The 23860-nt window shown below is 37.9% G+C and overlaps 1 protein-coding gene across 1 annotated transcript in view; it reads left to right on the top strand.

The window, feature by feature from the left end:
- NR2E1 (nuclear receptor subfamily 2 group E member 1) overlaps window positions 1-23860 on the top strand; it is a 40417-nt gene that overhangs the window by 11489 nt on the left and 5068 nt on the right. The window contains exons 3-7 of the mRNA XM_072141837.1: window positions 18263-18350; window positions 18779-19014; window positions 20405-20551; window positions 21828-21924; window positions 22290-22439. Of these exons, the coding sequence (XP_071997938.1) occupies window positions 18263-18350; window positions 18779-19014; window positions 20405-20551; window positions 21828-21924; window positions 22290-22439 (718 nt within the window). The remainder of the gene's footprint in view (window positions 1-18262; window positions 18351-18778; window positions 19015-20404; window positions 20552-21827; window positions 21925-22289; window positions 22440-23860) is intronic.

The raw sequence follows: 23860 nt of genomic DNA, 5'->3' as shown, positions 1-23860 counted from the left end.
GTAAATACGGGCAGTATTATAGTAGTTATATTCTTGTACATAGCGGGCAGTATTATAGTAGTTATATTCTTGTACATAGGGGACAGTATTATAGTAGTTATATTATTTTACATAGGGGGTAATATTATAGTAGTTATATTCTTATACATTACAGGCAGTATTATAGTAGTTATGAATGAAAAAGTGATGTCCATCGGCAGCAGGCAAAAAAAGTCAGTGGCTGGTAAAAAAAGGCTTTATTGAAAAAACAATGGTTAAAACAAGGATACTATGGTAGCAGGTTATGCGTTTCAGACCCTAGAGAGGTAAAGCAATGAACTGGTATTTAAAGGAAAAAGAAGTAAACCATTGAGGGTTACGCCCCTTCAATACTCAGTAACAGGTGATGATATTCAAATGAGCTCAGGCACTGAATATACAAAAGATGCAAAAATTATGCGTAAAAAAACAACAGTGTATGACCACAAAGACCAAAGCACTTATATAGGGAGGCAGAGAAAATAATACATTTAGTAAATATATAGAAGGTCACTTTTGTAGTTAAGACCAAAATCTTACCTCCAAAGAGAGACGCGCTATATGAGAATTGAGAACCAATCCATACATACTTGTAAGACCTTCAGACAAAGGAGGAAGCATCACAGTTCTTGACAAAGAGTTATATCGCACTCAAGCTCACATGATGCTGACTGATAAGAGTACCTACCATTGCCTATCTTCTGATCCCACCAATCGCATAAAAAACCAAATGACATCCCTAATTCATGAGGGATTACATCTAGGAATCATTGATACCCGGACTGCAGAATACCTCATTCCCGAGAAACCTACGTGTGCAAATTTCTACATGCTTCCAAAGACGCACAAACAAGGCTTTCCACCAGCCTTTCGTCCAATAGTGTCTTGTACCGGTTCTGTCTTGGAAAAACTTGGAACTTGGTTGGACGATCTTCTACAACGTCACCCATTTGCCTGGCTACATCAGAGACACAAAAGCCGTCTTATCGGCTATGACCGAATTCACATGGAACCCTAAAGATACCTGGCTATCTTGTGACGTCGCTTCGCTTTACACATCCATCCCGCACAGACTAGCATGCCATGCTGTAGCCGATCATCTACAAAAAAAACAGCATGTATTCTGCATCACTACAGGACTACATTGTATCAGTTTTGGCTATTTTGTTGCATAATAACTTTTTTCTTTTTGATGATGTTTTCTATCTGCAGGTCACAGGCTGCCCTATGGATGCTGGCTTCTCCCCATCCTTAGTCAATCTCTACATGGCTTTTTGGGAGGAAAGACACCTATACAATGCCAACAACCCATTTGTTTACATGATAAAATGGTACGGTAGATACATTGACAACTGCCTCCTGGTGTGGCCTGGGCACCGGGAGGCAGTCGTCGACTTTATTTCCTACATCAATGCCAACGATCTTAACTTATCTTTTACTTTTGAACTTGGCAACAATTCTATTTCCTACTTGGACGTCATGCTCACTGGTAACCCGGACGATGGTACAGTTCACACAGCCCTTTACCGCAAGCCCACCAGTGGTAACACACTCCTCAGAAAAGATAGCTGCCATCCAGGTCACATTACAAAAAATCTACCTATTGGAGAGTTTATTAGAGCCAAACGTGCGTGTTCTGACAATATTTCTTATGAAACCGAGGCCATTAATATGACATCTCGCCTACATCAAAGAGGCTATTCTAATTCTGATTGTCTACGAGCCCAAAATATTGTGAACGCAAAACCTCGTTCACACTACTTAACTGAAAAAACAAATAAGAGTAATACTGCCATCTCCAAACCGGTGTTTTGCACTCGTTTTTCTCCTATGTACACTCAAATTGTAAATACTGTAAAAAAATACTTACCCATCTTACAATGCGATCCCACGCTTAATCAAATCCTTCAAGAAGGCATCATGTGTACATCCAGACGCGCTCCGATTCTGGCCAATATTATCTCTCCAAACACTTTCACTGCTTCTACCAAGGGCAGTACGTGGCTATCGTATAAGGGCAGTTTCTGCTGCGGGGGCTCTCGATGCAATATTTGCAAATATATGAAAAAAACATCTACTTTCACATCCGTGTCCACCAATACTAATTACAGCATCAACAGACACATGAATTGTGAAACCTCGCATGTTGTTTATTTAGCTGAGTGTGTTACCCGTAAACTGCAATACGTAGGCTGCACTTACAGGAAGCTTAAAGATAGGCTTTCTGAACATATTACCGGTGCCAACCCAAATACCATCGCCAGCACCCGCAATTTAACAGGCCTATTGAAGCATTTCCGAGACACACATCTGGGAAATATGACGTCCCTCAAAGTGTGTGCCATCGATCATGTCCCTCCACAGAAACGTGGCGGTGACAGGGTTAAAACCTTACATCTTAAAGAAGCCTGCTTGATACCAGACATCCTCTTGGTCTTAACTACAAAAGTGACCTTCTATATATTTACTAAATTTATTATTTTCTCTGCCTCTCTGTAAAAGTGCTTTGGTCTTCGTGGTCATACACTGTTATTTTTTTGCGCATTATTTTTGCATCTTTTGTATATTCTGTGCCTGTGCTCATTTGAATATCATCACCTATTACTGAGTATTGAAGGGGCGTAACCCTCAATGGTTTACTTCCTTTTTCTTTAAACACCAGTTCATTGCTTTGCCTCTTAGGTATGACTAAGGACCCACTCTCTAGGGTCTGAAACGCGTAACCTGCTACCATGGTATCCTTGTTTTAACGATTGTTTTTTCAATAAAGCCTTTTTTTACCAGCCACTGACTTTTTTAGCCTGCTGCCGATGGACATCACTTTTTCATTCATTCTCATTTCATGTGCTTGGAACCGGACCAGCAACCAAACCATCTGTGCACGGCATACACAAGCTTACTACAAACTCAGGGGTGAGCATATACCACTGCATTTTTTGCTTTGTTATTTGTACATTATAGTAGTTATATTCTTCTACAAAGTGGCGGTATTATAGTAGTTATATTCTTGTACATAGGGGGCAGTATTATAGTAGTTATATTCATGTACATAGGGGACAGTGTTATAGTAGTTATATTCTTGTACATAGGGAGAAGTATTATACAGTGTGTGCAGAATAATTAGACAAGTTTTATTTGAGAGGATAATTTTTATTACTGAACAACAACTATGATTCAAACTATGACATCAACCCAAAAGACTCACTTAATATTTTTGGAAGTTGGGGTGTTTTTTTTTTATGTTTCACAATGTTTTTATTAGTTTTTAAACTTTTTTTTGAAGGGGTACAGAAATAAAAAGGGGATGAAGGGGAGATGCACAATAAAAGCCAGTAAGAGCCTTTAACATAGTATCTCTCAGACCCTACTTGGTCTGGTAATTCCACATGTTACAAATTATAGACCCTTTGGGTCCGCTATACGTTCTTTAAAACAAATTATCTCCAATATATGACAGGAGGGAAGGGGAAACACAAATAGGAAAGGAATATCGGGTGGGGAAGGGGGTCCTGTTTGGATGAGAAATTGTCTATCTATATTAAACTCTTGATTGATATGTAATCCACAACTGCCATGTTTCATTAAACAGTGTCATTTTATCATGTACTGTACAATAAAGCTTATCATTAACCATTATCCACATTAGTTTGTTTTTTATCAGTTCCAGGGGAACCATGGCCTTTTTCCAAGAGGCTGCAATCGCAATCTTAGCTGCTAGAAAGAAAAAGGATAGAAATCTCCTCATGGGAGCAGATATATCTGGGATCCTTTCGTTGAGTAAAGCTTGACTGGGGGATAGTGTCAGGTTTATCAAGGTTATCGAGTATAACATGTTATAAATACGCCTCCAGTATCTACGGATTTTTGGACACTCCCACCACACATGGAAGTGAGTGCCCCTAGCACCACAGCCTCTGAAACACAGGGGAGAGTAAGCAGGGGCAGCTTGCGCAATACGTACTGGGACTAAATACCACCTAAGTAGTACTTTATAATTCGCTTCAACAAGTGCCATATTAATAGAAATTTTCGCCGTATTTTCTGCCATGTCCTGCCATTCCCGTAAAGAAAAGGATTTATTTAAGTCACTTTCCCATGCCAGCATATAGCCCAGTTTCCCCTGTTGGTCATTTAAAATTTGATAAATATTCGATAGAGTGTGGGGTAGGTCCGCTGTTTTTAGACAAAGGTCTTCGAACAAGGTATGAACTGTTATATCTTGACAAGAATTTTTCAGATTTTGGAGGAAATGATATATTTGTTGAAATCTGTATGATTCTGTCTCTGGCATATCGTATTTTGTTTTAAAGTACTCCTTTGATCGAAGGCCTTGTCTATCATAAAAGTCCCCTATACGATACAACCCCTTGTCTGTCCACCACTTAAATTGGCCACGTTGAAGGCCTGGGGAGAAGCTAGGATTGTTTAGTATTCTTGCAACAGGAGTATGTGGCGACTGTAATCTATAGCTACGTTTAATTCTATCCCATATCGAAAGCATAGAAGAGAGGAGTGGGCACATAATCAGCGGCCTTTCTCTGGGTTTCAACCAGGGTAGGGCGTCAATCGGTATCTGTGGGCATGCAGATTGTTCAATTTGCGCCCAAAGTGGTAAAGCTACCTTTTTGTGAGAGGTAACCAAAGGTACTAATCTGGAGGCATAATAATATTTTAATATATTCACCGCCCCTAAGCCACCTTGAATCTTGGATGAGTACATCGTTCTAGCAGAGATCCTACTTCTTTTGGGTCCCCAAATGAATTTATTTATGTCTCTTTGAAGGGATTTTAAACTAGCTAAAGGTATATCAATTGGAACCGTTTGAAAACAATATAATAGTTTGGGTAATAGAGTCATTTTTACCGCGGCAATTCTCCCCAGCCACGAGAGGCTTAGGTTTGCTCACCTATTCATGTCCCTTCGCAGTCCTCCGAAGAGCGGGTTATAATTAGCCGCTAACAAGGTGTCAAGAGAAGGGGTTAAAAACATGCCCAGGTAAGGAATCTTATCCTCCTTCCACTGAAAGTTAAAGTTTAGCTGCAAGTGTTTGGCCATATCCGGGGGTACAGATATATTCAAGGCTAGAGATTTATCGTGGTTAACTTTTAATCCCGATATGGCTGAAAATTCCTTCAATATTTGGAACAAGTTGGGAATAGAAGTGAGTGGAGACGATAGCGTCAATAAGATATCATCAGCAAAAAATGCACACTTATGCATCACCCCTCCAACCTCTAAGCCCCTCACATTCTTGTTTGCCCTGATCAGATAGGCCAGGGGTTCTATTGCTAATATAAAAAGTATAGGAGACAGGGGGCATCCCTGACGCGTGCCCCTGAGTATTGGGAAGGGTGTAGATAAGTGACCCGCTATATTAACTCTTGCCGATGGAGAGGAATATAAAACCTGAAGAAGACCTATAAATTTATCTCCGAAGCCCCATTTACCCAGAGTATACCTCAGGTAGTTCCAATCTATAGAGTCAAAGGCTTTATGTAGGTCGAGCGATAGACACATAATATTATCTAGCGGTTGTTTACCCCACCCACTCCTTGCTAAAGAGATTAAATCAATTAATCTACGGGTTTGGTCTCCTGCTTTACGGCCTGGTACGAATCCTACCTGATCGAGGTGAATATAATGTGAGAGAAAAGAATTGATTCTGGTAGCCATAATTTTTGTCAATATTTTGATATCTACATTAATCAGAGATATTGGTCTAAAATTTTTGCATGTGGAGTGGTCTCTATCGGGTTTAGGTATAACAGAGATTAAAGCCTGCAAAGAGTCAGGTATCGGCAGACGTCCATTAAAAATCTGATTGTAATATTTTACCATATGGGGTCCTAAAATTGCACTGAGCTTTTTAAAGTACAGTCCCGTGAAGCCATCAGGGCCAGGTGCTTTAGAGGGCTTAAGATTTTTAATTGCATCCTCAACCTCCTGTAGGGTGATAGGATTATCTACTATTTGTCTATGGGTATGTGATAAAGAAGGTAAAGAGAGGCCCTCAAACACTTCCTCGGCTTTTGCAGAGTCAAATCCATTGCTATTGCTATATAATTTGGAGTAGAACCTGGCGAATTCTGCCACCACTTTCCTCGGATGTTGGGATAGAGCGCCCGATGGAAGGCGTAATCTCGATACAGTATAGGACCTAGGCAGGGGATTAAGGTTTCTAGCCAATAACGTCCCTGGCTTATTCCCTTGAGAGTAGAACCGGTATTGTGACCATCTCAAGCTCCTTTCTGCCGAGGTGGTAAGGCAGAGATTTAACTCTGTTCTAGCTACCTCTATTTCCTTGCTTAAGTCTATCGTAGGATTGACTTTGTGTTTCTGTATTATCTCAATATAAGCTTTCTCCTTTTCTCTTAGTAGCGCATTTTTCTTTTTTTTAAATCTTGCGGCTATTTCCATAAGTTTTCCTCTAACTACAATTTTGTGCGATTCCCAGAATGAGACTAAAGAGTCCTCTACTGGCTCTTTCTCAGTAAAATAGGAATTCACTGCTTCTGTCACTTCTGAAAACATACTAGGGTCAGTCATAATATATTCATTCAAGCGCCACATAAAGTGGGGGGATCTGAACCACATAGGGTCCAAGGAGACCAACACCGGATCATGATCAGACCATGCAGTCGGGACAATAGCAGCTTTTCTAATTTTAGGAATTAGGTGAGGACCTAGAAACATATGGTCTATACGTGAGTAAGTCTTATGTGCCACCGAAAAATATGTGTAGTCACGATCAGTAGGGTGACATGATCTCCAGGCATCTATTAAATTGTGGGAGTGAAGAATGGAGGCTAGCTCAGTACTAGACTGAGATGGGCCACGGAGAATAGAGCGAGGTGCGGACCTATCCAGGGCCTCATCAAGAGCCAAATTGGAATCGCCTCCTACAAACACGGCTCCTTGTAAGTGTGCTGACAGTTTTTGAAACATTCCCCGGAAGAACCGCACCTGATCCACATTCGGGGCATAATAATTTAGGAAAGTTACCTCCTGTTCATGTATGGTTCCTGCCACCAAAATATAACGACCTTCCGAGTCTGCTATGGTGATACGGTGTACAAATGGTACATTTTTGGACATAAAAATACCCACTCCTCTCTTCTTTTCTCTAGCCAACGCTAGGAACACTAGGGGATAGTTAGCTGCCACATATTTTGGGCATGATGTTCTGGAAAAATGCAATTCCTGCAAGAATACAATATCAGCCTGCAACGCTTTATAAGATTTGAAAGCCATTTTCCTTTTAGCTGGCGCATTAAATCCCTGGACATTATGAGATAAAATAGTAAAAGCATCATTAACCATTACCTTTCCAGTATGGGCAAGGCTGACTAGTTCCTTTCAGTGACCCTCTTTCTGAAGGGGAAGAGGTGGGGAAAGACAGGGAAGGAAAAAGGGAGGGGAAAAGACACACAAGATTCACTTTTAGTTTCAAAACTTTTCCAAGTAAACAAACGTTAACAATCTGGATAATAATCCAGAATTCTTCGAGGTCAGGGGAGAACCAGCCCCGAGCCAGCTCAAGGCTGCTAGTCCCTTGTGACATCACAAGAGAGGGCATGCGACCCCCTGAGGCCCAGCGGCCGAACTTAACCTCTGATACCAAACGGAAAACATTACCTATGCAGAAAACAGTGCAATTAGATACTTATGCAAACTAACTACCACCTAGTTGGTGGTCACGCAAACACTTAGACATCAACTAATCTACATTCCCCAGATTAACCATGGGGTTGTGCCCAGTGACTCCTTCTAACTGAATAGAAAAATTATGCGCCCATAATTTTTATCATTTCTTTTTCTTAGCCCCTGTACGCCATAGAGGTTGAAGAGGTGGATCCGAGTCCAATGCGTTATTTGTAGAAGATGAGGAAGACTTTTGATGCTCCTTTGTAATTAGACCAAGCTTCAATAGTAGAGATTCCCCTTCTGTGAAGGTGGTAAAGCCATGTGACCTATTTTGGTGTTGAAAGATTAGCCGAAAAGGAAATGCCCATCGATATCTGATTTCATTTTCCTGTAGCACACGTAGTAATGGTTTAAGTGATCTACGCCTTTGGATGGTTCTCGGGGCTATATCTGCGAAAACTTGAATGTCTGAGTCATATAGTCGTAAGGATTCCGCATCCCGGGACGCTTGCATAACCTTTTCCTTTACAGAAAAAAAGTGAGGCTTCACAACAATGTCCCTTGGTAAGCCGTCCGCCCTTGGCGCTGTCAACGCACGGTGTGCTCGATCAATTTCACTAAAAGGATCAGTCAAATCTGGGATAAGTATCTGAAGCAGATCTTTAACCACTTTAGTTGCGTCTGTATAGGTCTCAGGAATACCTCTGATACGGAAGTTGCCCCTTCTGGATCTGTTTTCTAGATCCTCTATCTTAAGTTGCGCCTCCTCCAATTGCATATATATATCAGCAATGCGGTCACAATTCTGATTCACCCTAGTTCCAGTTTCACCCACTTTATTTTCAATTGCCTCTATTCTGGACCCTATTGCCTGAAAGTCTCCTTTAAGATCAGAAGTAATTTGTGAGCATGCCTTCGCTAATTCACTTTGTAGCATATGTGAGAAACGGGCTAGTAATACATTATCTGCAGAGTACAGAGGGGCTTGCATCACTGTAGGGGCTTGCTGTAGCTCCATAGATTGTTGGCTAAAAATGGCTGCCGCCATAGCTTGGTCCAATGAGGACATAGTGGAGGCCGGGGAGGCTATAAATAAATCAGGGGTATTTGTTATACCTTGGGGGTCCGGGGTTCCACCAGACCCTGTTAGGCTTTCCTCCTCATGGTGCGATGAGGCCGGGCTGTGTGTGTCCCGCTGCTGGGAGTGATGCCTCATGGCCTTCACATTCTGGCGGGAGCGCTGTGCTTCCTCCCGTGCCAGGGTCGGCTGTGCGTTGCCAGCTCCTGTCTCCTTCTTTCTATTTCCCCCGGGCATACTTCCTCCCCCGCGACCTTCCGCCTCTTTTTCCAGCCGGTCTCCGCTCCGTTCGGCGCTTATAATAGCTCTTAGTCGCCGCGGGCCTTCAGCGGTAGCGGAGCTCAAGGAGACACGTCCGCCATTAAGCCCGCGCGCATGCGCTCTCTGGGGTGTTTTTTTAATTTGGCTATCTTAGGAGGATATCTGTTTGTGCAGGTAACATTTACTGTGAAAAATTATTAAGCAACTTAATAAAAAAACAAATATATACCCATCTCACTTGCTTATTTTCACAAGGTAAACCAATATAACAACAGAAAATGTAGAAATAAAGATTTCTGAGATTCAAAAACAAAACCAAAAACAAATCAATTACGAATGTAGCCACCTTATTTCACGATAACTCTCAAAAGCCTTCCATCCATAGATTCTGTCAGTTGCTTAATCTGTTTACGATCACAGCCTCCCAGACACTGCCAAGAGAGATGTACTGTTTTCTCTCCCTGTAGATATCAAATTTTATGGTGGACCACAGGTTCTCTATGGGGTTAAGATCAGGCGACCAAGGGGGCCATGTCATTATTTTTTTTCTTTTAGAGCTTTACTGGCCAGCCACATTCTAGAGTATTTGGATACATGTGATGGAGCATTGTCCTACATGAAAACCTGCTTGAACAATAGGTTAATAATAACAACAGGACTTCTTCCTGTACCACTGCACTGCACACTGACAGCTTGGTCCCTCTTGTGAAATGCTGCCAGCAACCTGTACCATAGAAGGCGGTGGAAGAGAGACCTGGTATTGAAATCAGCAGGACAGGGACGAGAAGACACAGGCAGGCGCCTGTATTACAGTCAGCTCTAGGAGGGGGGGGGGGGGATCTTCAGTAATATAGTCTCCAGTATTATAGTCCATTATTATATACATCTGCCCATTGGTCTCCATTATTATACACACTTGGACAAAATTGTTGGTGCCCCTTGTTTAGTGAAGGAAAAAAACAACAATGGTCAAAGAAATGACTTGAATCTGACAAAAGTAAAAAATAAATAACATTTCTATGAAAGTGAATAAATGAAAGACAGACATTTCTTTTCAACCATGCTTCAACAGAATGTTAAAAAATAATAAAAGTCAAGAAACAGGCCTGTATAGAAATGATTGTACCCCTGAAAAAAAAATGTGAGCAAAGGGACATTAAATCAAGGTGTGTCCTCTACAGTGGTCTGTATATAGGGCTACGCTACTCACTGTGCTGTTTCGTGACATGGTGTGTAACATGCTCAACATGGACCATAGTGAGTGAAGGAAGGAAGGAGTTGTCTCAGGAGCTTACCTTTAAAGGTAAAGATAAGATAAGATCATCTCCAAGCATCTCAATGTTCGTGTGACTACAGTTGCAAATATTATTCTGAATTTTAAAATCTATAGGACTGTAGCCAACCTCCCTGAACATGGCCGCAGGAGGAAAATTGATGACAAATCAAAGAGACGAATAATACTAACTTCTGAAGAGATAAAAGTCGATAAACTTCGAGCTCAAGGAACATTAATGTCTGATCGCACCATCCGTCATTGTTTGAGCCAAAGCTGACTTAATGGGAGACGACCAAGGGGGGACCCCATTGCTGAAAAGAAATCATAAAAAAGCAAGACAGAAATTAGCACAACTACATGTTGATAAGCCACAAAGTTTATGGAAGATGAGACTAAAATCAAACTTTTTGCCAAGGCGCATCAGCTCTATGTTCAAAAGCAGAAATATGAAGCATATCTTGAAAAAAACACATGGAGGAGGCTCTGTTATGTTCTGGGGCTGCTTTGCTGCATTGGAACAGGGTGTCTTGAATCTGTGCAGAGTACATTGAAATCTTCAGACTATCAAGGGGTTCTAGAGAGAAATATGCTGGTCAGTATCACAAAGCTTGGTCTCAGTCGAAGGTCACGAGTTCTGCAACAGGATAATTACCCAAAACACATAGCTAAAACACTCAAAAATGGCAAAAGAGGAAAACATTGGACTATTCTGAAGTGACCTCCTATGAGCCCCTCCTATTGAGCATCTTTGGAAAAGGCCCCCTTCAAACCCTAGACAACTGGAGCAGTTTGCTCTTGAGGAGTGCGTCAAAATACCTGTTGAGAGGTGCAGAAATCTCATTGACAGTTACTGAAATCGTTTAATTGCAGTGATTACCTCAAAAGGTTGTGCAACAAAATATTAATTTGAGGGAACCATCATTTCTGTCCAGGCCTTTTTCATGAGTTTCATTATTTTTTTTAAACCTCAGTTGAAGCATAATTGAAAACCTTCCTTTCATTTGTCAATTTTCATAGAAATTAAATTCATTTTTACTCGTCAAATTCAAGTTATTTCTGTGACCATTATGTCTTTTTTCTTTCATTAACCGGTTCGCGACCGCCCGCCGTGTATTCACGGCGGCGGTCGCGGCGCGCTGCATGGAGAGGGCTCACGGGCTGAGCCCTCTCCATAGCCGGTAAGTCTTTGCTGCATATTGCAGCAAAGGCTTACCGGTAACATCCGCGATCGGTGCTAGCACCGATCGCGGGTGTTTTTACAGCGTGGGCGCCGCCATCTTACCTCGGATCGCCGCTCCCCGTGACGTCATCGGGGGGCGGCGATCCGTCTCCATGGTAGCCTCGGGTCTTCCGAAGACCCGAGGCTATTTCGTTTTAACCCCTTCATTACAATGTGCTGATAGCACATTGTAATGAATGAGTTAGAAAATCCCCATATACTGCCATACTGTAGTATGGCAGTATATGATAGGATCGATCAGACAACCTAGGGTTAAAGTACCCTAGGGAGTCTGAAAAGTAGTATAAATAAAAATTAAAAAAAGTTAAAAAAAAAAAAAATTATAATAAAAAAACCTAAAATTTCAAATCACCCCCCTTTCCCTAGAACTGACATAAATATAAATAAACAGTAAAAATCATAAACACATCAGGTATCGACGCGTCCGAAAATGCCCGATCTATCAAAATATGATAACGGTTTTTCAATGCGTTTAACCCCGTAACGGAAAATAGCGCCCAAAGTCGAAAATGGCACTTTTTTGCCATTTTGAAAAATCTAAAAAAATCTATAAAAAGTGATCAAAAGGTCGTACAGTCCTAAAAATGATATCATTGAAAATATTATCAAATTTCGCAAAAAATGACGCCACCCACAGCTCCGTACACCAAAGTATAAAAAAGTTATTAGCGCCAGAAGTTGGCAAAATCAAAAAAATTATTTTTGTACAGGAGGTTTTAATTTTTGTAAATGTATGAAAACATTATAAAACCTATACAAATTTGGTATCCCCTTAATCGTACCGACCCAAAGAATAAAGTAGACATGTCATTTGGGGCGCTCAGTGAAAGACGTAATATCCAAGCCCACAAGAAAATGGCGCAAATGCGTTTTTTCACCATTTTCATTGCATTTGGAATTTTTTTCCCGCTTCCGAGTACATGGCATGGAATATTTAATACCATCATTATGAAGTGCAATTTGTTACGCAGAAAACAAGCCGTCACACAGCTCTTTACGTGTAAAAATAAAAAAGTTATAGATTTTTGAAGGTGGGGAGTGAAAAATGGACATGAAAAAACAGGAAAGGGCCCGGTCCTTAACCGGTTAAACAAGTGGTATCAACAATTTTGTGCATGTGGTGGATGGTGCTCCAGATAATTATTATGGTCTGGTTTGTCCACTGTATTTGTAGTCTGCTCTGGGGGTCTATATTAGTTATTGTACAAATGCATTCTTTGGTGTCTATTTGTGCTGTACTGTGGTTGTGGCCCTAAAACCGAAAAAAATTGTGCATCCCTGGTCTATAGTTTGGGAGGCTGCAGAGATTACTTTTTTATTATAACTATGTGATGGGAGTTCATCTAATGAACAGGAATAACAGTGATAACAGTTTGTGAGTTTGTTTTGTATAAACATGAGATGGTGACCCCCTTTTAAAATAACAGAAATATATGACAAGAAGACCCATTGGCAGAGAAGGAACCAATTAATTTTCGAAGATGGAGAAATTGTCTGAACGTTATGTATTTGGGGGAATGGGAACATAGAATAAAATATATACTTAGGAGTCATTTAATCATATATAAAGTTATATTTAGTTATTACTAAAATAAGTCAGTCCTCTTCTTACTAAGTTATATAATGTAATGATCAGCAGGTGTGGGCCCACTGTGTCACCAAACCAATTTTTCCACAGATCCCCTGGGTTTCACCCTTACACCTCAGTACAGTGATCTTAATGACATGGTAACCACCTCTGGAACCATTCCCAGTGTTGGTGAAGCCTCCCTCGGCAGGACAGAAATATGGTACCAAGGGTCAAGCAGGATGTAGTTAGTGAGCAATCTTGGTTCAGGCAGAGTTTGTATATAGTCAGAGTTCATGTGATAGGTAAGGAAAGACAAATAAGATACACCTTAACAGCACAGTAGCAAGCTAAGAGTCTTTGCTTGTGTGGTGTCCTGTGAGAGAAGATGCCTTATAAAGCCTATTAGTGCACAAAGCTGGACTTATGTTCTACCGAACTTTGCTTCTAAACCTTTAACAGAAATAATGTGGACAAAGAGTTATCACATTGATATTATCCCAAAATTGAAAAAATAATAGATTAAAATTATAAATAAGAGGAAATTGTACACAAACAGCAATGTAGCAAGCAATAGGGTCGAACATACAGATATGTTAAGTAATAAAAACTATACAACATTAAGGGGAATGTGTTGCCAATTTTCTTCTTGATTTGTATAAATCACATATCAATCCATAGCAATTTTCTAATCTGTTTTTAATTCTGGATATGGATATGGAGGCTTCCATTGTACCCGAGTTCTAGTAACAGCATTTTGTGATACTCTTTAACACTTATCTTATGGCTATGGGCAGCATTTGGAGGTGTATAATTTGTGACATCATCTACAGGCTGTTACAAAAAAGGTAGGGACGGTGGAATATCTGGTAAAATACACATCGAAAAGAAAAACTTAAAACATATGTGTCAAATATTTTTCAAAAATCTATCCAATCATATCAAGTTTGGACTCCTACACCCACCCTCAGGGGGGCAACTTAAAAGTCTTAAATGAGAAACCCTATTTTGTGTTGGATTCCCTAAGGAAAAATTACATTGATTCAATCTGTGATTCAAGTAATTTTTATTGACAGATGGCGCTGTAATCACCGAAAATCAAAATGGGTAAAAACATGTTTAAAAATATCTCAAGAAATACACATTGGATCGGAAAACAAAAAAATATGTGACAATTATTTCTTAAAAATATATCCAACGATAGATAAGTTGAGCCTGTATTTTTACCCCTTGGGTGAGGTGGGGGGAATCTAATTTTTTATGTAGAATCTACATTCAGCATAACTGAGGAACAATGACGTGGATGCTGTAATTTTCTGTTCTATTCGGGTGCTGCTTTAAATTGAGTCCCTGGCTTCTAACACATCAGATAACTTGATTAACTTGATTCCCATCTGGGCATTTAAATTTAATTTAATTCATTTTCCATGAGTAAACATTTCTTTAATTGGATGTTATTAAAGAAAATGTTCCCGTGTGAAGATATTTTCTCATAAATGTAGTCATGTTGTCCCTAAGAACCAAGATGGCTTCCCCGGATACGACCACCTCACATGTTGGCAGCAGTGGCCAGACATGCGATATTGAGCCCTGCCTGACCTCCTGGCTTCAGTGTTCATTACTACATAGCCGCTGTGGTACATGCAGTAACTCCCGGACATTTAATATTCAGAAACCTTTTGTTTCTTTGTGTAATCCCCCCAGCAGAGGTGGCCATATCCAGGGACACAGTCTTGTTTCTAAGGGACCATATGACTACATTTATGAGAAATTATCTTCACACAGGGAACATTATTTTAATGGCATCTAATTAAAGAAATGTTTATATATGGCAGATTAATGAAACTGGATGTGAATGCCCAGACGAGAATACCCCTTTAAGTCTCCTCCCCTAATGATGGAGATTTTTCTTGATACCTACTAAGTTTTCAAATATCGAATACTCTACATTAAGTGCTTGAATTTGGTAACATTAGATAGCTTTTACAAAAACATTGCATATGTCTATTTTCAGATTTTGGATGTGATGTGTATTTATCGAAATATCCTCTTTTTCAACGTTTTTACACACATTTTGATTTTTGTCGATTACAGCTCCAACTGTCACCAAAATTGAAAAAGACTAAGGTTAAGTAAATGTAATTTTCCTGGGGAATCTGCAATAAAAAATGGGGGTTCCCATTTAAGATTTCAAAGGGGGTAGGGGAAGGAGGTTGAATTGGGTTCCATTGGACTGTATTTTACACATATATTTTTAGTTTTTCGATCCAATAGTATTTCGAGAGATATTCCACCATCCCAACCTTTTTGTTACACCCTGTACATCATTAGAAGTGTATGCAATGATTGTGTTTTCTATATAGGTTATCTATAAGTAATCCATTTGAATCCTGTATGTGATAAGGTGACTGCTGCATTGAAAATCCCTGTACAATTAGCAAGTTATATTAATATTTATGTAATGTTAATGTTACAGACCACTACAATGATAGCATATGGTACTTTTTATGAAATATAAATGCAAAAATAATTTCAAAAATCCTCAAGATTATATTTAACATAAAAAGTTGGTTACAAATTAGGTAATTTTGTGGTGATAAGTTCTATTTCTATATAAAATATGGATGGTTAATTGGTAAACCATGTCTTAAATCTAAACGCTCCCAAAGTGCTATTTCCTCAAAGTCATATATCTATACATATATATACTGTATTATTTTAAAATATGATCACCGTAAAATGAACATAGCAGTAAACCAAAATGTTAACATTTAAATCATGAACATTACAAAAGGAAAACTTTTGTTTAGTTTGCTCTAGGGCAGTGATGGTGAACCTTTTAGAGCCTGAGTGCCCAAACTTCAACCAAAAGCCACTTATTTATTGCAAAGTGCCAGCACACCAATTTAAGCAGTAATGTATTTCTCCTTGTTCTTTGACAACTTTCAAATGTTCAGCCTCCTAAAGACACCAATGCAGTTAAAAGGAGGAGGGCAAATCCGCCTCTCATTGTAGGAAGATTCTGTAGGAAGATTCTTTGAGTCCTGTCTGGTGAACTTCATGCTGGGATGATGGCCTGGGTGCCCACAGAGAGGGCTCCGAGTGCCGCAGGTTCGCCACCACTGCCTGTTTTTCATTTTATTTTATTCTTGTGGAATCACCTACTTGTTTTATATAAGCTACTTTTTAGACTTTCCCATGGCATACAAAAAATATGGCTTTTCACAGCATTCAAAGAAGCCTAATAAGTGGATTGTAGTTTCACCAGTCAAAATGATAAATGTAGAAGACATAAAGCTAATGTAAGTATAAGCAATGAATAATAAAGAAATCAAGACGCATTCTTGCCTTTTGAATATATCAATAGTTATTGAGAAACGATCTTACCATACTGGTTCTGTGGTGTATACTTTAAGCTATGTGATACTTATACTGGAAGCTTTATGTTTTGCTTTGCTGTAAATTTGATATCTTTCTCATGTTTCAGCCACACTGAAAGTAATAAATAGTGAAATAAGAACAGCATATGATATGATTGTCAACCATTCATTTCCACAAGTGGCTGTATAATAGGACTTGCAGATTGACACTATGAGTACTATAATGAGTTATTTAAGTATTTTGTTTTACAAATGATAGGTTTATACACGTTTTCAGAAACATACCAAGGTGCATTCATGAAAACTAGCATAGAGAAAAGAGCAAATACACAGGCTCCACACATATAGGAAATTAATCAGCCATGCATACTACAACTATTGTGTGGAAATGTAAAAACTTCTACCACTGTAAAGAAAGTGAACCAGGATATAGTTTTAAGACTTAAAGTTTTAAGAGTATATATTGTAGAGATAGAGTTTATAAATATTGTTGTAATATATTTAATGAATTACTTTCTATTTAAACAATACTCTAGATATGAGTTGCTAATGAAGGTCCTTACATAAGTGTGCAATGGGTACTTGCTGTGTAATGCTCTCCCCAACTCTCCCTGTCTGCTGTATCAGTACAAGAGTCATAGTAAAAGACAAGTATAGATAGAGCCATGGACTGCAGGAAGAGGAGAGCTATTAAGCTGATAAGTCAGGGAAAGCTTGACACCACTGATATTTCTCACCCATGCCAAGGCTGTGTGTATATATATATATATATATATATATATATATATATATATTAACACACCCTTAGTTCTTGACTTTCTTCTATAGAAAAAAATTGTAGGCTAAAATATTTATAAATAAAATGGTCAGCCATTTTTATTAGTGTTTATGTCTATTGATGTGCTTATATACATCATTGGTGTTGTCTGAAGGATCTTTCATGTAGAACAGTTTTTATCCGTAATATTAAAATATGGCAAAGTGCAAGACAATTTGATCAACAAGTTTTAATAAAAAATAATTCTTTGTTCATCATGTGATCACATGATCAAAATGTGGTATTACTATTCTGTAGAAAATTTAAATTTAAATGTAGAAAGTAATGTATGTAATAAAATATATGCTAGTTGACCTATACATATTGTATCCCAGTCACAAGTGCTACATAACTTCCTGAGAAAATATAATGTTTACCACAGCCAGATCTATCATTAATAACAAGAAGATGCTATGCTATAAATTATTTTTCTTAATTTACCTATAAGGCTAAATTCACATCACATTTTCATTAGTTTAGTTTGTTATGGAGAAAAAACCCCGGACACCTTGAACAGATGGTGAACTGAATCCCTTCCATTAAACCATGCATTTCCATTGACTCCCCTTTGTGTATCTGTTCTTTATAATGTCAAAAATAGCTCTGCAGCTAAAATTTCTATTTCTATATTTCTGCTGTAAAAAATATTGGAACTTGGCACCATAATGGTTTCCACTTGGCCTAATATTTTAGCCTTAAGCAGAAGTAAATGTACTGACTGCCAGGTTTGTCTCCAAGGTACATCTTCGGTTGGTATTTATCAAAAAGAAAAGTTTTGCTCTCATGTTCAAATAACTAAAATTATGTTTCTCAGAAAAGGGTTTTAGCCATATATTATGCATCATCCAAAAAAAAAAAAATATATATATATATTTTGAGACAAGAAGTTAAAACAAAATGATGACTGGAGTGTCACTTTGTTAAAATTAAACTATTAAAAGCTATGTTTTCCACCAAAGATATTTTCTTTTTCTGTACAGGGTGGGTGTCCAGTGGACAAGACGCATAGAAATCAATGTCGAGCCTGTCGACTCAAGAAATGTTTGGAAGTCAACATGAATAAAGATGGTAATTAAAATACTTGCTAAACGCCTGGTTCCCATTAATAGGAAACGTGATAATTTCTGGCCTAAATATACAATCATCTATTGTCGCTCATATTACAAAAGGAAAAAAAATCCAATTATAAGATTTTCTTAGCAATCAGCGAGACAGTCACTGGTATCTTTTTACATAAGCAAAATCAAAAGCATTATGCTTAAGAACAGAAGCCTACATTAAAATGATTGACATAGCTCTGGTAAAATATAGATTAATGCCGTTATTTAGAAAAAAGGAAATCATAAGGAAGAAATGTTCTCTCAAGGACACAGTATGAGGGAAGATTTTCGTGATTTTAACCTTTTAATGAACTGAAGTATCTAAGAGCCTGCTCTTTGCATCAATTTACCAAATGAGTTTGATTAGTACTAAGATGATTACTGGATTGATTTCAGCTGTTCAACATGAAAGAGGACCACGAACATCCACCATAAGAAAGCAAGTGGCTCTGTATTTCAGAGGACATAAAGATGTCAATGGAAACACCCCTCACTTTCCATCAGCAGCTTTGCCAACACCTACCTTTTTTACTACTGTTAATCAACTGGAACCCCATAACCTAGAGTTAGCAGCTGTATCCACCACCCCCGAGAGACAAACCTTAATTGGACTAGCTCAACCAACCCCAAAGGTAAGCTTTATATCATGGAACATAGTACGATCTAATTTTAATCCTTACAAGTTATTCTCCAGCCAGGTCCTGGAAGCATAGGGTACAAGGCAAGGCCAAGGAATGAGGAGGAGTAAGTATTCCTTTTTTATTTTACCACTTAGGCTCATTTCACACAACCTTTCCTTCCCTCCATTAAAAAAGTAAAGAATAAAGGTTTAACATATTAATTACAGTAAAAATCTCATTGACATCAATGTCAATTTTTTGTCATCCATTTTGGCAGGTATCCGTTATAGAAAAATTATGGAGGCTGCAGTACTTTTACTCCATTTAGAAAAATTGCATGGATAGCACATACCTGCCAAACTGACCATAATGGAAGACATAAAATTTACATTGATGTCTATGGGATTTTTAACTGATACATTAAACCTCCGTTAAACTTCCATTCTTCACTTCTATAACAGAGGGAAGGAACGGTAGTGTGAATTTTGCCTAATAGGTCTCTGGTTTGTTAGAAAACATTAATTAATTAACCATTCATCAGTGTAAATTGACAAAGAAGTAAAGTACCAGGAGAGTAGCCTCCTTCTCAAAGACCAAGTAGTGGCAGGAAAGATGCATACAGAGTCTTATCTGTATGTATAGTGTTAGGGTTCTGGGCTGCTCAATGTCAAATGATGATTGATCAGTTCTCTTTTGCATCAGATTTGCTGAATGTTAGTAGCAAGTCAGTGTTCACACAAAAATTAGCTAACAAACAAGGAGTTGCTTGTTTGTCGGCTGGTCAGCAGCATAGTAATGTGGTGAAATTATGAGGAACAAGCTTTCTATGAATGTTGGACTGATAAAAAAACAGTAATATGATATATTACTGCAGTGTACAAGTGGTTTATAGCACTATATATATACACACACATATATAAATATATGCTTTTGCTGATAACATTATGGTGTTAACAATATATTTATACAAAGTTTTCTTGTGGTAAGCATAAGTTTATGGCATTGGAAGGACAACTGGTCAATGTAAACATTAAAAGGATAAGTGCACTTTTCTTATAAAGCTTAATCGTTCTCATCAAGATATTCTGAGCTACATCTAAAGGGAAATTCTGATGAAAAATTGAGTTGAATTCATTAATGCATTCTTCATGCTCAATATTATATGAATCAATTGGTAGAGGTCTAGGAAACAAGAGAGGTTGCAACTGCACTTCTGTATAGTTTTCTGTATAGGGTAATTTTTATAGGGGGTTGTAGCACCAAGAGAAGTAAAGACACAATAATAGTTAATGGAATTATAAATCAAGTGCTTACTATTTATGAATAATACTTTACATATTTAAGCTCATTAATATTATTATTAATTTAAAATCAAACTAAAAGTAATGTAAATTTTTTCTAGTATCCACACGAGGTAAACGGAGCTCCCCTATACCTCTATGAAGTTGCCACAGAATCAGTATGTGAATCCGCAGCACGGCTTCTATTCATGAGCATTAAGTGGGCAAAAAGTGTGCCCGCTTTCTCCACCTTGTCTTTACAAGATCAGGTAAGAACTAATTCTTACTTGCACTTTGTTTGCATTCCTTTGTTGTTGTTTTTCACTTTCCCTATATTTGATATTAACTTTTTAACATAAAAATAAAACCAAACTTTAAAGCTACAATTAAATAACTTGAGCTTGTTTTGTATGCAGAAATCTGTTAAAATGCATAGTTAAAATACATTTATTATTTTCAGAGTTAATTGGACGATTTAAACTTAATTGATGGAATTCTGCATAAAGATTGATTTCCGTGATAATGTGGGAGCAGGACTTTCTATGCATTATTAGTTTTAAATTATTTTTGTAGTATAGACTTTGACTAAGAAAAAATACTAACTTGCCAAAAGAAAAAAGAAATTTCCAAATGTAAGTTAAAACCAAGCATCAAATTTAAGGGATAAACAATCAAATACACAAAACACCATTATGTTTCAAACACTATTGGGGAGATTTATCAATCCGTCTACCCCAGAATCCTGGAGTCATATTTCATCTGAAATGCCATATTGAGGCTTTTAGACCATTTTCGGGCAGTTTTCTGACATGTCTGGAAAGGGGTGTGGCCGATCACAGATTCCAAGATAATCAGTCTGTGCATCAGAAATTTCTGACATAAACTAGACCAACTAATAGCTGGTCCAAAGTACAACTTTACTGTTTTAAACTAATCCAGGTTAATCAACCAGCATGCTTTATCTGGCGTAGAATTATACTGTGGTCTTATTCACTGGGCTATTCTCAGATACTTTATTAAATCCCCCCTATATCTTTCTTTCTATGTCTATTACCCAATGTAAGAAAACACATTTGTTCTGCTAATGGAAGGCTACCTACAAATTTGACATAGATAAGAAACTGAACTTCTAATAAAAGTTTGAAAATTTCCAAAAATATCATTATTGGTAGACTTTGATTTTTATTTACTTTTTCATTTACTATCACACTTTATCCTTCCCCCAATTTTAATATTGTACTAAGCTGTATATTTCTGTCATCTAACAGTTCTGTGTAGATTGTGCTGTTCTTTTCATACTGAATATTTGTTTTCTTAAATGAGAAAATGTTGTAAGTAAGAGACAATTTAGTTTAGAGGGGAACTATTGTAGATACAATCTTGTCTGATCTCCGCAGCACATCCTCGATATCATTAACAAAACATAATTGAGGTAAAATATTCAGCTATAAAGAGTTCTAAAGAGCAAGTAGAGGGATTGTGAAATAAGAGCGGTATGCATGGCTGATGTACTTCTAAACCTATCATTCATATATTGTTTGGCAGCTGATGCTCCTGGAAGATGCGTGGAGAGAGCTATTTGTTCTGGGAATAGCACAATGGGCCATCCCGGTTGATGCTAACACGCTACTGGCTGTCTCTGGTGAGGACCGCTCAATTTAATGACTTTGTGTTGAAATTAACATTAAAATACATTGCTGGGAATATGAACAACATGTGAAGAATAACAAATCCCATGTGAACAATAGACCATACCTGTCATTTATAAATCTATATTTAAATGCAAATAATGTTGTCTTGTTGTATTCATAACTGCTTGTATCATCATTGAAATGCTAATCACTGTGTTTGTTATCATCCAAAGGAGTACTTTATTATCATTTTCATAAAAATCGACACAGAAATAGTTTATATCAGGATGACAGATACATGTTAAGTAGAAAAGATTTGCTTAGGATAGAAATGAACGATATGAAAACTATACATTTATATATGTTTTAATTTCAGGAATGAACAACGATAACACAGATTCCCAGAAGTTGAATAAAATCATAGCTGAAATTCAGGCATTGCAGGAAGTGGTGTCAAGATTTCGACAGCTTCGACTAGACGCAACTGAGTTTGCATGTCTGAAATGCATTGTCACTTTTAAGGCTGGTATGTTTCTAATGTATGACATCTTTAATATATGACTAGATCAAACCAATGTGTAAATGTGTATTGTGAAAGTGCATTTGCAATACAATAGTTGATTATGTGCATTACACTCTATATTTAAATACAATATGTATAATTAGCAACTGCTTTCCTTTATTGAACCATATTAGTAATATAGAAATAAATATATAGTAGAATGTATTATGTTTATGGAATTTTGTTAATTATATAGGTCCTGATCCAACAGGACCATGAAAAGTTTCTAATTGTGTCTCAATATAGAAACTGCACTCAAAATGTTTAAATTTTTAGAAACTGGTAAAATGTTAGATACATTTTCCCCATAGTGTTAACTTACAATATTTTACATAAAAACTAGACTATGTCCAAATGTTGCTTAACATGCATTGTAATTCATAAGCCATGTATATATTCAGAAGTAGAACTACATTTTTTAGGTAAAGTAGACCTCATAGTATTGTGGAGGCGTTTATTTTTTAGACGCAGAGGATAGATAAAGTTATGAGGTTGCAAGTTATACATGGAAACCATTAGGCTCCGTTCACACTTGTTTGCATTTGACTTGCATTTAGAAAGTAATTAAGCACAAGCACCACAAGTTTTGCTGGTAGCGATGCCAAACAAATGTTACTTGTCCACTAGCTCTACAAGTAGGGGAGAAACTCCTCCCTACTGTGCTTAAATGGTGTTCCTAGACTACTGTCACTGTCTTTCATCTAGAAATAGGGACTTTTGGAAAATCCAAATGAATTTTGCATCATACACTAAACATTGGTAGGGTACATTACATAAGTATCCTCCCATGTATTGGGGTTGCGTTCACACAATGCATTTGAAGGACATCTTGATATTCTTCACAAGCTCACCACAAAAAAGTAATCCCAAAATGCACATATGTTTCACCAGGAAGGACTTTCCCCCAATGCCCTTCCACTGTGACTCTAAGCGCAATCCAAGCACATTGAGTGAGCAGCTTAAGTGGATGGTGCAGATTAATTTCATGCAATAGATGAACAAATAATTTATTTTCTCATTTGGTGGTTCAGTAGTTGTGTATATATTTGATCTATATTATATCCCTCACCCAGAGTGCCTCCTATATATAGTCACCTTTGGTAACCATGGGATATATTTTATTGATCACCCAGCTACAAGTAATGTTAGTCATCAAATATAGACACAACTGCAGCAACAAAGTGAAATCATTACTGTCATTGCTGTCATAGAAGAGAAATGAACCATAAGAATTGTGTGGAGCAGGGCACTGTGTCCACATAAATGTCTTACAATTTATGGTAACAACCTCTAACCTCTGGTCATTGGAGTCACAGATCCCCATGCAGCGCACACCTCCTCCCCCACACACATCTTTTTTCATCCTACATAGTCAACCATAGAAC

The sequence above is a fragment of the Engystomops pustulosus genome, chromosome 3, assembly GCF_040894005.1.
Source record: "Engystomops pustulosus chromosome 3, aEngPut4.maternal, whole genome shotgun sequence".
NCBI lineage: Eukaryota > Metazoa > Chordata > Amphibia > Anura > Leptodactylidae > Engystomops > Engystomops pustulosus.
Note: the sequence above shows the minus strand (reverse complement) of the source record. Positions and strands in the feature narration are given on the sequence as shown.